The sequence below is a fragment of the Melanotaenia boesemani genome, chromosome 23 (assembly GCF_017639745.1).
Source record: "Melanotaenia boesemani isolate fMelBoe1 chromosome 23, fMelBoe1.pri, whole genome shotgun sequence".
Classification (NCBI taxonomy): Eukaryota; Metazoa; Chordata; class Actinopteri; order Atheriniformes; family Melanotaeniidae; genus Melanotaenia; species Melanotaenia boesemani.
Window position 1 is genome coordinate 17,950,722 of NC_055704.1, and position 16,699 is coordinate 17,967,420.

General features: G+C 38.5%; 1 protein-coding gene across 1 annotated transcript; it reads left to right on the top strand.

Moving 5' to 3' along the window:
* Positions 1 to 4,108: 4,108 nt before the first annotated feature.
* On the top strand, positions 4,109 to 10,729 carry ifrd1 (interferon-related developmental regulator 1). The gene is made up of 12 exons (XM_041977772.1): positions 4,109 to 4,329; positions 5,970 to 6,074; positions 6,204 to 6,285; positions 7,686 to 7,810; positions 7,977 to 8,134; positions 8,251 to 8,301; positions 8,555 to 8,733; positions 8,887 to 8,995; positions 9,073 to 9,207; positions 9,406 to 9,534; positions 9,622 to 9,717; positions 10,066 to 10,729. Exons 1-12 carry the CDS (start codon positions 4,299 to 4,301, stop codon positions 10,150 to 10,152), a joined length of 1,287 nt encoding a protein of 428 aa, XP_041833706.1. The 5' UTR covers positions 4,109 to 4,298; the 3' UTR covers positions 10,153 to 10,729.
* The last annotated feature ends 5,970 nt before the right edge of the window (positions 10,730 to 16,699 follow it).

The following is a 16,699-nucleotide window of genomic DNA, read 5'->3' on the forward strand; positions in this document are numbered from 1 at the left end:
TTCTCTTCAGTATTGCATATTTTGTAATTAAAAGCAGAGTGGAACATCATTCCTTTGTGCTGTAGCAGGATTCTGTGACAGTTTCTCACTAAACTGATGACTCATGGTCACTCTTGCCAGCCCTAACTATAAGCTTTTGTAAGAAACAAAGTTTTAAGTCTAATCTTAAACGAAGATATACTGCCTGTCCAAAATAAAGTTTCCACCTGGATTTCACCAAGCAATAGGAGAAAGTGCAAGTGCAAGTCTCCTATTGGATAATTACTGCATGGGCGAGTATCTTTCAACTGGCAATAAGTTATTTAACCATCATGATGCAATGAGTAGCTTCTAATTTCTTAAAAAAAACATGTGGAAAGACACATCCTGGGATCATGGAAAAGATGTTAATCTGTTTAAGAAGGGTTAAATAATTGGCATTAAGGACTGTCCAATGTATTATCAAAAACTGGAAGGATAGTAGGCAATCACTATCTTCCAGGAAGAAATGTGGTCAGAATGACATCTTGAATTATTAAGATCGTGATCACTTAAACATTTAGTGAAATCAGATAGAAGAAAGACACCAGTAGAGCTTAGGGCTATGTTTAATAGTGAAAGTAACATTTCCACATGAACAATGTGTAGGGAACTCAGGGGATTGGGACTGAACAACTGTGTAGCTGTTTAAATAGCCACTAATCAGTGAGGCTGACTGGAGGAAAAAAAACTTCAGTGTGCCAAGGAGCATAAAAATTGGACTCTGGAGCAATGGAAGAAGGTCAAGAAGAAGCCCAGATTTACCCTGCTCCAGAGTGATGGGCACATCAGGGTAAAAAGAGGCAGATGAAGTGATGCAGCCACCACATCTATTGCCTACTGTACAAGCTCATGGGGCAGTGCTAAGATCTGGGGTTGCTGCAGTTGGTCAGGTCTAGGTTCAGCAACGTTATGTGTCCAAAGAATGAAGTCAGTTGATACCTAAATATACTGAATGAGTTATTCCATCAATGGATTTTTTCTTCACTGATGGCATGGGCATATTCCAAGATGACATTACAAGGATTCAACTGGCTCTAATTGTGAAGGAGTGGTTCAGGGAGCATGAGACATTATTTTCACATATGAACATCACAGAGCCCAGACATGAACTCCATTGAGAATCTATCGGATGTGCTGGAGAAGGTTTTTTGTCCCAGTGGTTGGACTCTCACGTCATCAATACAAGATTTTGGTGAAAAATTAATGCAACACTGGATGGAAATAAATCTTGTGACATGGCAGAAGCTTATTGAAACAATGCCACGGCAAATATGTGCCATAATCAAAGCTAATAGTGGTCAATGAAACATTAGTGTGGTCTTTTTATGTTTGGCTGGTGACTTTTTTTGGCCAGGTAGTGAACAATTTCAGCCTCCCAAAACCAATCCTATAAGCTGATTTTATAAGATAGGGAGAACCTCCCACTCTACTTCTTTAACTTTAACAACTGCACATAAGCCCACAGCCAGAAAGTAAAGTGCTCTGTGGGATGATACGGAAATGTGAGATCTTTGAGAGATGAGTGAGATTCAATTCTAAGAGTTTTATTTCAGATTTGATTCTGCATTTTGATGAAGAGAAGATCAAATTTGAGAAAAATGATCCCCTTCTCTTATTCTCACTGGAACTCTTGTCTCTGCCAGCTGAGCTGCCTAGCAACCTGATTCTTGGCTCCATACCTGCTTTTACAAGTGCACTGGAGTCCTGAAATAATCTAAAGATGTTTCAGAGTGATGTTCATAACTTTCTGCAGATTCTAAAGTCCTAGTAAAATCTCCAAATCATAAGGGGGCGGGACAGTGTATTAATGTGTCAGCAAATATTCTGGAGCATTTGCTGGTGCTGTGCAATGTGATTCACATGTCATGCCACACTATTGTGGATACTTTACATGCAGTACACATGTCAATACATGTAGCCTTAACTATTCTCAACATGTAGTGATTTTGGTACTGCTTGCTACCTACTGCACATTCTAGACTGCTTTTCCACCACCTCTTTTAAATTCCTAGCTAGAAAACACATCTCCAAGCAGAAAGCCCTGGGCTGTGTGTATGGACTGCTACTATGGAAAAAGACCAGACCATGTTGTCTAGATTTTCTTCTGAAACCTCAGTGTTCCCGTGTGAAAAAGGATTGTGACTACTCTGGTCAAATTCAATGTAGTACCTGAACATAGAAATAAGAAAAAATAGAAATTTCACAAACCAACATATTAGTTGTTGTTTATCTAAAACCACAAATACATTATACAGAATTGAAATATATTAAACACTTAATAAGGGATAATTCAACATTTTACGCTAGTTTGTAACCTTGAAATGTTGAGTTTTTTTGACTTTAATTGTGAATTGTTTTAACTGTGGGGGTTACTATTGTCACCACTGCAACCAAACTATATTTCTTTCTCTAGTTCTAGTAGTTCTCCTGTAGGCCAAACACACAAAAGTCATACATCCATCTTTTAATTGTATATTCCCGTTTATTCCAGTGCTGGGTCATGGGGTGGATGGAGCCTATTCTAGCTGCAAGATGAGACATAAGTATATTTAATTTAATTTAGAAAAGACAAAGCAAAGCTTTTATTGTTAATTTGTTTAAATGGGGAGATGGGAGGTTTTCACAACATTTTCTCATAGTAGTTCTGTATAGATAAATTTTTATTAGGAAAACCTGACTGTGATGGTGAGGATGACATTTTCCACACACGTGTTTATGTTGTGTGTTGCACAATCAGTCATGCCATTGATATCATTCCCATGTTGCTCACAGATTAAAGAAGAACCAATGTGTTTTTATTCTGTGTTCATCTTAGTTTTAATCAGTTTTGTTTCTTTTGCATATTTTTTTTATTTTTACTACTTATAGTTTTGGATTTTAGATGTACAGCACTCTGTTCAAACCCTGTTTTCAATAGAGCTTTCAAAATTAACTTGACTTCATGTTGGGAAGAAGATGTGAATCCCACCTGTTCAACTATGAACTACTTAGTTGTGCAATGCAAGTTAAGTTTCTTGGCAAATTTTAAGTTCATAACACAAATGAACTTTTTGTGGTTAATGTGAACTGAAACACATAGCTAACAATACATTTACCTTTACTCTTGCCATTCTTTTTGTTGTCTCCCTGTATAGTCTAGCAGGGTGACAGGGGTTGGAGTGTGGGTTATCCTTCTGAAGCCATGACTCAGTGAAAAGATTTAAACTTCCTCCAGTTTTCTGTCTGCCTTGTTTCTCTCCCATCTCAATGGCATGCTCTCATTTATTTGCCAGGGATTTAGGGTCTTATTGCAGTAATTAGTTGGATTTTAGAGAGTTCATTCAGCTGCTTCTGTTATAAAGAAAAGTTTCCCTGTCACAGTTAGTCATCATTATAATAGATGAGAAATTAGTCCAAAGTACCAGGAGCCCAGATATCAAGCCAGCATGGAAAAAAGTTCAGCCGGTGCAAGCAATCAAATAATGAGAGCAACTATATCCTAATGGCTCAAATATGATAAGCATGGAGTAGACTACATTTGTAAATACAATTTCACATGTCTCAAAACAAATTTTAACTTTATAAGCCTGACTTATGCTAAAGTTTTAAGATGTTGAGACAGCCTATGAACGTACTTACCTTTGGGACTGTAGCACATACCCTGCGTTGAAACTACAGTAAAGTTAGCCTCTATAAAGTATAAAAAAGAAATCTGATCACGATACCATATGGATATGCCATATGGAATTTTTTTAATAAATTTTGGGAAATTGTTATTTATTTTTAAAATTTTTTCATTTTACACTTTGGCCTAATTTGGACATTCGTCATCTACTAGGAAACGCCTCCTGTCTTACACTACACTGTAGGGGAAATGTAGGAGAAAATGTGCTTAGAATTACATGTGTCATAAACGAAGCATTATCAGTTAAGTTTTAACTTTTCACAGCCAAGCACAGATATTTCACCAAAGCATGCAACCCTTGCTGCGTACAACTCTCATATAAATGCGTCACGCGCGAACACATGCGACTCTTCCAGGATTGGTCAGAGATGCCGGGAAATCTCCTCGTGACATGTCTGCCGGTATAAATACTGTGAGCCACTATACTGTTACGCAGCACTGGTGTATGAGAGGAAGATGTATCGTCTCGGCCAACAGTCTAACTCCAAGATCTCTTTCGATTTCTTTTTGTCCACTGTGCCACGGGAACATTTTCACTTTACTAGACAATACAATAAAAGCTGGTCGTGTATTGGCTGATTTTTGATCAAATTTGACTTGAATCTCCTCGAAAATGCCAAGGACCAAGAAGAGGAATAGCAGAGGTAAGTGGACGAGCGGCCTCGATGTTTTGGCCTTGCTTCTCTATGCTAATATAGCAGACGGTAGTTGTAGTTCTTTTAGTGTTCTTGTTCCACTGAGTGGAATTTAACGTGTATACTTTACGGACTACAAACGTTGGAGGTCGGCCTTTGTACACACAAAGCTGACTAGCTGACGGCTTTGCTATTACTATAACAAACAAAGATTGCAGTGGTAAAGCCATATGGTAATATTTGTTATTAATAATCGTCAAATATATACCGAACAAAAGCCCTGAATGGTCATTTTTAACAAGCTAACAGCCACTCCCTCTACAAATGCCCATGCGGGTTTGGTCAAATTTATTTACCGGTAAAAATAACTCTAATAAACCTTTGACACCTTAACATTTTTTGCCTCTGTAATGGCTTAAACATATATTTTTGACAAGGGGGAAAATTGGAAAACAACGGATTGAGAGTTATAATGTGAAGTCTGCTTGTCTCTTGTTCGACCTCCAGTTAATGGCTAACTGAATTTACGTCTACTGGTATCCATTACAACTCACTTTCCTTATGCTAACTTGCCCATGAGTTTGGATATTTATTTTTTGTAAACTGACTTTTTGTGGCTTATATAGCGTCAAAGGCCGACATTTTGGACTACAAGAGCGGGATGGTAAAGAGGCGGCGCCCAGTTTTAGAAGTCAGCTGTCGTGGGGTTAAAGGGTTCATATCAACACAGAATAAAGAAACACACTTTAAACGTAGTTGTAAATTTTGTTAGCTTAATAAACGACCCCTTGTCATTAGCTTTTTGCCATTTTTTTTTTTGTCGTGGCTCAAAATAGCCAAAGACTGTCTCATTCAATCGTGGGAACTTCCTGTTCCAATGAAATGCTAACAAACATGTCTTCCATCTAGAGGTGAATTTTGGTCAAAGCAGAGACGCCTGTTGAGGCTGGTCTGGTCCGGTTTTAGTTCGACCACCACCTGAGGCTTAATTTCTCAGAAAACTCTAGTATATCACTTTGATTAAAAAAAAAAAAAAAAAAAAAAAAAAAAAACTGGGGGGATAGACAAACAACAACAAAGTAATTTTAAATTATGAATGTTTGCATGTCCCACTGTCATCATCTTTTCAGGTTAACAGTGCGTTACAGTCAAGCAAACATGCAGTAGCCTTGTAGCAGCTTTTACTTATCTAGATGTAAATAACAAAGCACCCATTCTTTTGTAAAAATAACCGGTTCAATCTGTGAGCCACTTTGTTTAAAATGCTTCCCATTTCCTCCTTTTGACTGTAACAAAACTGTTCATTCTGAGCACTTTGCAATTTAGGCTGCAATTACTGTAGTGCATTGTTAGTCTGTTATGACAGAATGACTTTCATGACTCATGTCACTCCAACCTGTATACCCTTTGCATAGGTAGCTGAGGCGAGTTGACCCTGACAACGTTTTCATACCAGATAATAAACATGTGTACAGGATAAGCTGTGCAGGGAACACAAAACTGATTAGATAACTATGGTGTGTGCTGCTGTACCTGTGTGACTCTCCAGTTGCGTAAGAGACTCTCAGACCTGCTGTGCTATTCCAGTGAATTTGATTAGACTTGGAGTTTCCTGCACTGACGTCACCCTTCTTTTGTTTGTTTTTTAGGAGGCCAGCATGGTGCTGTGCAGCCTTTCAGTGATGAGGATGCCTCCATTGAGACCCTCAGTCATTGCAGCAGCTTCAGTGATGCCACCAGTGTAGCAGATGAAGGTAGGTTTGTGTGTTTATATAACTGGAGTGCAACTGCTCACTGTGAGTGTCTACCTTCATGCAGAACTTTTGTTTTGTGCAATAACTTTACTTTTAAGCATGTTTAAGAATCTTTTGTGGTGATTTCAGGTGGAGAGGCCAGTGAGGACACTGCCCAGGAAGATTTCCAGTATAAGCTGAAGGGGTTCATTGACAGCACTGTGGATAAGAGGTTAAAGTCTTGCCTAATTTCAAATATTTACATATCTGAACTGGAGTACAAACTGAAGCATTCTTTATAAATGCATCCATCTGGAAAATGGAAAATTACAGATTTACTTCAGTAACAGAGACTGCTAAAAATAACTTATCAATATAGATGTACAATTTTATATTTTCAGATGGATCAAAAGTTTATTCAAAAATAAATTTTCACCATTGATATTTTATTGGGGACCTTTTGAGAAAGAATAGGTAAATGTTTGACAGTTCGTGTCCAGCAACCCAACAGCTTTTGATTCCCTTTAATATAACTGTTTATGTTTTGCTGACCAGAGCATCGTGATGCTAACTTTGCTTACAAGGACAGTTTCCCTTGTATGTTTAGGATCTTTTGCCAGAAGTGGTGACAACAGGCTTCTTTACCATTTATCTTCTACTAAAAGCTTGCACACAAACAAAATTAGATCCTAGTATGTATGTAGACTATATGGCTATGGTTACACATTGGTGAACAGGGTGACTTTGTGCCTTCCATATTACCAGAAGCTCCTGGGTTTCTCTATGTGACTGTGCAAACTTCAACAGGAAGAAATATCATTCTGCTGTTTGGGTTTGGGACCACAGTTGTTTGGATAAATTGAACTTTTTGAGGAGTAAAATGGTTTGTTTTGTAGTGGACTGCAGTAGTCATTTCTACACCGTTAGGGTGATAGCTTTTGTGCAGATAAGTGAAACTGACCTTAAAGTCAATTTGCATTTCCATGCGAGACACTTCAGGAGGTAAACATGTGTTTTTAACTTTTCAAATATGTTTTGGCTTTGCTTGATATTGTGGCTAAATGTGTATCAGACTCTAACAAAAGCTTGTTTACACAAGAATCTGGATTCTGTTACTGTCAATCAGAAGTGGAGTTGACTCAGACAGCTGTCTACTGCAAGTTAATTTAGTCTCTTCCCACTAAAGTAAAAAAAACAGCTGCTACTGGGTAGTGTGCAGGCTTTTTTTTTCTTCCGTTTTTTAATTGTACTAAGTAGTTCATGGACTCATAATGCTAATTTCTATGTTGGGTAGTTCAAGTTGAGTATCACTGGGATTGCTTGAGAATGCTATCACTGAAGCTCGAACCTGGTCATGTTAAAAATAGACTAAAATTAGGCCAGCCTTAAACTGCTGAATTTCCTATTGAAATAGACATGCACCCATATTGCTGCTTCACCGCCAATGCCATTTGGGCATTAAATATTTAAGCTAAACACATTAGCTAAAAAAGCTTAGTTGCCTGAAAGTGAAGCTGTTCAATTTTTCAAATACAAACACAAACACATACATTTTTTTTATTTATAGAAATGACATTTATTTGATAATGGCAATAATGAATGTTTTTTTTTTTTTTTTTTCTGTCTCCACAGTGCTAAGACCAGACAAGGGGCTTTGGATGGGCTAAAGACGGCAATGGCTACACGAATCCTGCATGAGTTCATCTCTGAGAGAAGGATGACCATCACGGACAGCATTGAGCGTTGCCTAAAGAAAGGTACCCATAGAGATTTAAGCTTTATTTTTACTATCTGGCCTTATTGACCAGTGATCCAGCTATCAACAAACTGGGGTTGTAATTGTCTTGCAGTATCCACAATTAAATGATTCTGGTTTCCAAATTTGCCTCACTTGAATGAAAATATCAATGTTTGTCTTGTCAGGCAAAGGTGAGGAGCAGCGAGCGGCAGCTTCTTTAGCCTGCTTGCTGTGTATTCAGCTGGGCTCAGGAATTGAGAGCGAGGAGGTGTTGAAGACCCTGAAACCTATCTTCAAAAACATCCTGGCAGATGGATCAGCCAACATACAAGCCAGACAAGCGGTGAGTAAGATCTCACATACTGTGCAGGAATTATTTTATTTTATATGGTTGTGAAACTTCATACTTTTGATCTGCTTTTGTTTATATCAACTTAAACCATATTTAATCTGTAATAGGTGGCGACAAGTCTGGGACTTTGTACACTTGTTGCAGAAGATGACGTTTTGGTAAGTTCTTGATCCCTTCTGGTGTCTTATTTTTGGTTTGACACATCTGGGCTGGAGGGGGATCTGTTGTGATGTTGCTGTCATTGCTCTGTCATTGTGCCTAATATGGTCTTAACACTCATGAAGTTGGGAAGGTTGGCAGCTAAACTTAATCCTGCCTCAAGAAATGACCAATATGTCCATGTTATCATTGACTAATCGGTAGTATTTTTAAGCTCTTAAACATGTATATTTTTATGATCACTGCTCCTAGGACGTGCAAGCTACCATGGAATGTTTTGAGAACCTATTCACCCGGTCCTATGCCAGGGCAGATGGGACCTGTCCGTCAATAAGTCCACAGATGAGCCAGCTCCATACCAACGCCCTGCTGTCTTGGGCACTCCTGCTCACCATCTGTTCAGCTAACCAGCTCAAAGATATCTTGCACAAGTAAGATCCCAGCTGTCAGGTTTAAGTAAAAAGATCTTTTAACCTACCTTAAGTTAATACTTTTTTTTTTCCTGTATGTGTGTGTGTGTGTGTGTGTGTGTGTGTGTGTGTGTGTGTGTGTGTGTGTGTGTGTGTGTGTGTGTGTGTGTACAGACACCTGCCCAAGCTGCAGAAGCTGCTTGAAAGTGATGATGTCAACATGAGAATTGCTGCAGGAGAGACAATTGCTCTGCTTTTTGAACTGGCCAGAGATATCAATCCTGTAAGTCCACATCAGTGCTTTTTCGTTGGAATTGCATTACAATTTTCATAACTTTTCTATATTTTTTTTTTTTTCAGGAGTTTGAATTTGAGGGCTGGGATGAGCTCTGTGATAAATTGAATGCATTAGCCACAGACTGCAACAAGCACAGAGCCAAGACGGACAAGAGGAAGCAGCGGTCGGTGTTCAGGGACGTACTCAAGGCGGTGGAGGTGAGTCATATTTAATCTTGATTTAATTTACACTTTGAGGTAATTATTTTTTACTTTTAGTAGGCTTAAGAGTGATAAGCAAGGGTATAAATCACTTGCAGAGCTCCTTCATGCTCACAAGATTAAGGATGTTTTTTATATTTGTGACTGTGGTAATGTTTTTAATTTTTATTTTTATTTATTTATTTTTTCCTCCAGGAGGGTGATTTTCAGTCTGAGACAATTCGCTTTGGGACCGAGCGCATGACTATTGACAGCTGGGTCAGAAAGAGGATGTATGATGCTTTCAGAGAGTTTGTGGGCTCTGGGATGAACTACCACCTGCAGGTATCTATCATCATAGTTCTGTTTACTGTGTATTTCTCACCATAACAATTGGGTTGTGCTTGACGTTTTAATGCTTTCTCCAACCAGGCAAATGAGTTCATCAGAGATGTGTTTGAACTGGGACCACCTATGTTGGTAGATTCAGCTACAATGAAGGCTATGAAAATTTCTCGCTTTGAAAGGGTAAGTGTGTACAAAAGGGCTACTTGTACCATCCATCCATCCATCCATCCATCCATCCATCCATCCATCCATCCATCCATCCATCCATCCATCCATCCATCCATCCATCCATCCATCCATCCATCCATCCATCCATCCATCCATCCATCCATCCATCCATCCATCCATCCATCCATCCATCCATCCATCCATCCATCCATCCATCCATCCATCCATCCATCCATCCATCCATCCATCCATCCATCCATCCATCCATCCATCCATCCATCCATCCATCCATCCATCCATCCATCCATCCATCCATCCATCCATCCATCCCCCTGCTTGAAATTGTTTTTCTTTTCTTAGCATCTCCATAACTCGGCTGCTTTCAAGGCTCGGACCAAGGCCAGGAACAAGTTCAGAGACAAGAGGGTGGATGTAGGAGAATTTTAAGCCTAATAGTTTTTTTTTTTTCTCTTTTCTCCCTTCCCTTGTTGTGATGTTGTTTATCCAGTTTTCCTGCTTTTTTAGATGAATTGTGTCCCATTTGTGTTCACATGACTGTCTTCACCTTCTTTTAAAAATAAAAAAAAAAGGAAAAAAAATAGGTGTATTTAAACACTCAATTTTTAAACTTGAAATGTAGTTTTATTCCACATGCAGTGTTTTGAAAAATGGCCCCTAAAAGGATGATGTGTCCATCACAGATCAACATCAAATGAGCATTTAAACAGATTCTGGGCTTATAATTAATACTTGCATTGACAGAAAACAATAGTGTTGTACATACTTTATATTTTCATGTTTATTGTTATGGTTTTTGTTTAAAGAAATTGTAATTTATGGGAATTCTGTTGTCTTGTGCCATGTAGTTGCATTTAAGACCATATTGTGACTGACTCAAACATCTGGATTTGTATTAAGTTGCACTAACTAGTTCATGTTTATTTATGTAGACTTGGAAAAAAACATAGTGGGTGTATAACGTCTAAGGTAAGGATGCTTAAAAAATAAACACTGGTGTAAACTATGTATATGTGTTTTTGTCATAGTTGTCCCTGCCTTTCACCTAATTGCTGGGATAAACTTCAGTTTCCCTGTGACTCTAAATTGGAATAAGCAGTATAGAAAATGAATATTGTATAGAATATTAAAACATTTTACACCTTCATGTATGACTCAAAAGCTACTTTTGTTAAACAGTAAAATGAGCTGCATTGAATGTCACATGATTACATCACCATATATTGTTGTGGTACTTGGAGAAGTTGCTCAACCCATTCAGAAACGGGAAGTGGAAATGGTTGCATTTTAAAGCCTGTCGTGGTTTTTCAAGTAGGAGCAAGTGGCTGTCTTGTGTACACCTGCATACCTTGGTGATAATGTAGAACCGTAAGTGGGGGGAAAAAAATACAATTTCCCTTTATAAAAGTTTTTTTTTTCCCCCCATTAAATAATTGCATCATATTAAAATTGTTTAACGTTTGATAGGATTGTAGGTTTTGTTTTTTTTTTTTTTTGTTTTTTTTTTTTTTTTTAGCCAAAAAGAAGTAGTCATTGCATAGTTTGATATCACTAAGTAAACTACATAAAATGACCAGATTGCACAAAAAAAGTTGTCAGTCTAAATCTGTTGGTCAAAATGCTTTTAAAATGAGCTTCAAGTTCATGTGACCACAGCTGCAGCTGAGTTTAATTCCAGGAGACTGTTGCAAACCTCCCAGGACAAAGCTGCAAGAAGAAATTCAACCTCATGTTGTTCAGGAGGATAATGTAGATGGCAAACATTTAAATAAGCTTCAATGACAAAGTACATCATTGATTACACGATTTTTTTTGGATCAACAACTAAAAGCTCCATGGAAGAACACCCAGATTTTGCTAAGTAAATGTTAACAAACCTTTAATTTTTTTTTAGACTAATGAGACAAAACTGGAGATTTTTGTTTGCAAATTGTAACTTTATGTTCACAGGCTGAAAAGTTTTCAATTTAAAGAGTATACTTAGGCTAAATAAAGTCTGAGGCATCCTGTTTGAAAAAATGTACATCCAAGGGTCAGAAAGCTCAGTATGAGTCATAGGTTCTCAAACAGGATAACAAGCTAAAATGCACAGCTGAGGTTAACTTTTTTTTTAAAAGACCTAATTTAATTGCCTTGAATCATGTTGAACAGATAAAAACAGCATGAAGAAGGCAGGTGGAGCAGTTAGCCCTGGAAGAGTGGACCAAAATGCCTGTTGGCAGATGCAGAAATCTCATGTTAGCATCCTTGGATCCATCATTATTTTAAACTTGCATAATTAAGACATAAACAAAAACAGACCAGGTCTGTATATAGTTTCTATCAGATTATCAGTCATTTCCTCCATATCAATGAAAAAATCTGGGATGCTCTTGCTGTGTGAGGATTCTCTCTGTTAATTCTTAACATGATTACATCCTCATTCCCATATTTTAGATATATTCTTTGTAATTTTATACATCATGCAGTCTTTCAGTTAAGAACTTCTCTTTAACAGCTGCTATCATTGTTTCCCATTCTCCTTTCTGAAAGGAGGAAATTATGAAAAAATACCGAAAAATTATGTTTTAGTCATTTAGCAGTTTTTCTTTTTTTTTTTCCAGGGCAATTTACATGTAAGGAGTCTAACATTTGATAAAACATAAAACCTTACAAGTATTTCTTTTTAACAAGAAGTCCAAAAATATTCTTTGAAAAAATTAAATTAAATTTGGTCACATGACAGAAAGATCAATTTGCCTAATTCTAGAGGGAATGAGCACAATTTACATGACTTTGCAATGAATTCAAAGACTTGAGAGAGAAGCAGCTGAGGCGAAAAGGCCATTATATGATGCTGAATCTTTGAATACTCTTCATTTATTCTAAGGATGATTGAATCCATCATAAAAGCATACATAATACTTAAAAATATCTTAAAATGTTAATTCTTCATAGGAGTGAGTGCACTTTTTCTTCAAGAAAAGGGAATGTGGTGATACAAATTTTAAATATTTGACATGATAGAAGTGATACGTTACAGAAGTTAATTTGTTTTCTAGTTGAACCAAACCCACAGTGCAACAAGACTGCTTCGGTATGTGTTTTGCATGCTGGTATCGCAAGTACACCCATATTTCATTATGCATATTTTGCAACTCCCTTTGGAGCAATAAGCTGATTTGCACCACTTTTGGATTTATGCAGCCACACCAAAAACAGACTTTGATATGTAAAACTGACAGAGATCCAATTTAAGGTAGTCATTTCTCTCTCTCTCTCTCTCTTTTTTTTAACCACATGGGTGAAGCATAAACAACATGGACAAAATATCAGCTTTCAGGTTTGTTCTTCTAACTTCTCAAGAGCTTTGCCTTTTTAAACCCAAAGCAGACACTGAGTCTGGTCTTTTTTTCCCTGCTTTGTCCATCCAGTGAATCAAATATTTACTCTATTCTATGGGTTCATACATTCTAGCTCCTCTCACATCCACATCACCTTTTTCTATTGTTAGATAAAACTATTATAGCAGCTTTGAAACAGGTTTTTCAGTATTTATCATAAAAAAATCTGTTATTTAAAAAACAAATTACTCTTGTTATGTAAGGCTTCTTTGGAGATAAACATTATCATTTGATTAGATCGCCCCTATTGTGGCTTGTACAGTCAAGCAGGTAGAGAGGAATGTAGAAAATGCTAATGATCCATTGTTATTCTTCACCTTTAATCAGAGATGTGTTACATATAAATGAACATTATGTAATCAGGAGGGATGAAGCTCTGATAAGGTTTCTTTACTTCAATTATTTGCATCATTTGTGTGTTGTTGGGCTTTCATTTGAGTCTAAGAAGACTTTCCCACTGACTTCCTAGTTAAACAAATTTGTGTGTATTGTTTTTTTAAATTAATATTAAGAAAAAGCTGTACAAAGGCCATTGTGGAACAAAACAGAATACAATATGTCAATATGATGGGTGTCTAAAGGAGGAAACACACTAAGAGGCTAAGTTTAAGGAAATAATGCATGGAACTAATATTGAAACATAAAAATGCATTCAGTATGACTTCTAGATGTGCACCACAGCTGATTGTTTTCGCTGATTATATTATGTGATTGTTATGTAAATGCACATTGTGTTTCAGTCAATTAATCTTGCAAAGTAACTTGATTTTAATTGCAATGTCTTCTCTATCATATCATACAATCTAGAGCAGTGGCGTTGTGTTTAATCAACTGCAACATTGCGAACAAATCATTGCCATGGTTGTTTAGGCATTTGCTGCATGAGTTTAGTATCCCAGTCGTTGCGCCACACTGGCAGCAAAAAGAGCCTGAAGCTAAACCACTGTTTGGTAGCCACACACGCGCGCACACACACACACAGTCACACCCGCTCCATATGGCTGCTTTTCAGTAGTTATCCAGGTTAATGTATTTATTCCACTTGTGAGCTTTTGGGCGTATCAGCAGCTGTTCCTCTCTCACCCGTTATAGATCACTTTATTTCTTTGTAATGCTGACAATTGTGTGCCACATACCTATACTCCTCCTCCCCCTTTTTCTCTTCAGCATCTCTTTTTATCCATGGCCCTGTTCCCTGGAGCAAGACGTACACAATAGCTATCAGAATAAAAAATGGATGGAGAGATTAGCACTACTTTGTCACTGAATGGATGTTGTATGTTCTCAATCCCAACATGCCAAAGGGCTTGTTGTTGTGATTGATAAAATGGCTGCTGCCTCAGATGACTGCAGTTTGTTGCATAACTATACAGCATATCAAGAGGAATATCTGTTTATGTTACATAGTGACTGCAGTAGAATTTAGATTTAAATTTTAGATAACAGAAACTGTTTTCTTTTAAGATAATTTAAGATGACTTCACTTTAGAAGCAAACCCATTTAGCATCTTCTGCTCTGGTGCTCGTCTGTTGGTCTCTTGGGGAACATCATCCTGCATTAGATCAGGTGGGGAATAATTATAAAGCTGGCGATGGGGAGCCAGCACAGATACTTTGAGGGGAATCGCTGCCACAGCAGGAATACAATAACCCCAGATAGCTGGTGTATGTGTTCATGCTGGCTGTCTAGATGTGTTTCATTTCACCTGGCCTTTGTTCGTATTGCACACTGAACTGCAGGATCACCATAGCAACAGGTTTTGTATTATTCAAGATACTACACACGTTGCAGAATTACCATTAGAGCCAGTCACTTATTTTTTTTTCATTTATTTACACATCTGTTTAAAAGTGAGAGAAGACCAAATGGAAAGTTTATAATGGCTAATGTTCCTGTGCACACTACTGGAAAAAGATGTTGGCTGTTGTTCAAACTGCGTCATATCAAACATGCTGGTCACATAGTAACTATATCTGGAGCTTTCAGATCAGGGAACAAGGTCTTCTTGGGGGTTTTTCGACCGAGCTGATTCCAGTGGAGGAAGAACCGAGAAGAAAGATCAGAAAGGGGAAGGCCAGCTACAAGATGGAGATGGAGGAGCAGCTGCAGCAGCAGAACATCTGTAGGGTGTGGAGAAGCCTGAAAACTATCCCAGGCTTCAAAATGCCCCACTCACAGGCTGAGGGGGACCTGAATTGTGTCAATGATTCGAATCTGCATTCCAGTAGGTTTGATGAAGCACCCATTTCTCCCTCCAAGCAGCTGCATTCAAACACCTTGCACCTAGATTACCCGTCACTGCTCTTCACACCTCTGGCTCATTTTGTCATCAAAGCACTCTACATCTCTTTGGACTTAGCCACCCCCCCAGCACAGAGCCCCACTACCCACCCCTCTCCTTTACAGCAGCCCAGGTGAAGAAGGACCTAAGGAGGATCAAGGAAGCTAAAAGCTCCTGAACCAGACGGCATCAGCTCCAGGCTCCTAAAGTCCTGTGCAGATGAACTGGAGATGGAGCATGTTTTCAACCAGAGCCTCAAACTGCAGGTGGTACCACAGCTCTGGAAGACCTGTGTGGTCCCAGTGCTAAAGACATCTCATGCCAGAGAACTCAGCAGCTACAGGCCGGTGGCTCTCATGTCTCATCTGATGAAGACACTGTGACTGGAGAGACTGATCCTGGAACACCTCCGCTCCACGGTGGGACATTTCATGGATCCACTGCAGTTCGTCTACCGGCTTGGCATCGGAGTGGAAGACGTGGCTATCTTCCTGCTACATCGTGCTCTGGCTCACCTGGAGAAGCCCGGCAGCACTGTGAGAATAATTTTTAAAAAATTTCTCCAGTTCCTTCAACACCATCCAGCCGGTGCTTCTGAAAACCAAACTGGAGAGAGCTGGGGTGGATCTTTATCTGGCAGAGTGGATTCTGCAATATCTCAGAAACCAGCTCCAGTTGCTGGAGCAACAGCATCACAGAGAAGGAGAGGAATAAGATGGACAAAGTCATCAGGAAGTCCAGCTCTATCCTGGGCTGTTCTCTGGACTCGGAGCAGGAGGTAAGTAACAAAAGGGTCCTGGCAAAACTGACATCCATGCTGGACCATGAGTCCCACCCCCTGAAGGACACCCTGTCTGATCTGGAAAGCAGCTTCAGTGACAGACTGGTCCATCCTCGCTTTGTGAAGGAGAGATTCCGCAGGTCTTTTCACCCTGCAGCTGTCAGACTTTACAATGAACACATGTAAACTGTGTTTACATATTTATATACTGTACATACTCACCTTGTCAGACTTAACTGACATAACTGTACATAGTATTACTTATTATTTGTGTATGTTCTTGTTTGATATCACCTGTGTGCTTCTGCTTACTGCATCTGTAATGTTGCAACAAATCAATTTTTCTCACTGAGGGACTAATAAAGGGTTTCTTTTTCTTTACTGTGTCTCACAGCACTAGCGCTTATATTGCTGAACATTTTTAATGAATAATAACTGGTTGCTCCATAGAGTCATGCTTATGACCTGTAACCCTGAGTTCTTGTTAAGTTGTGTTTACTCCAGTTTGTCAGGCTGTGGGATAAAGGCAG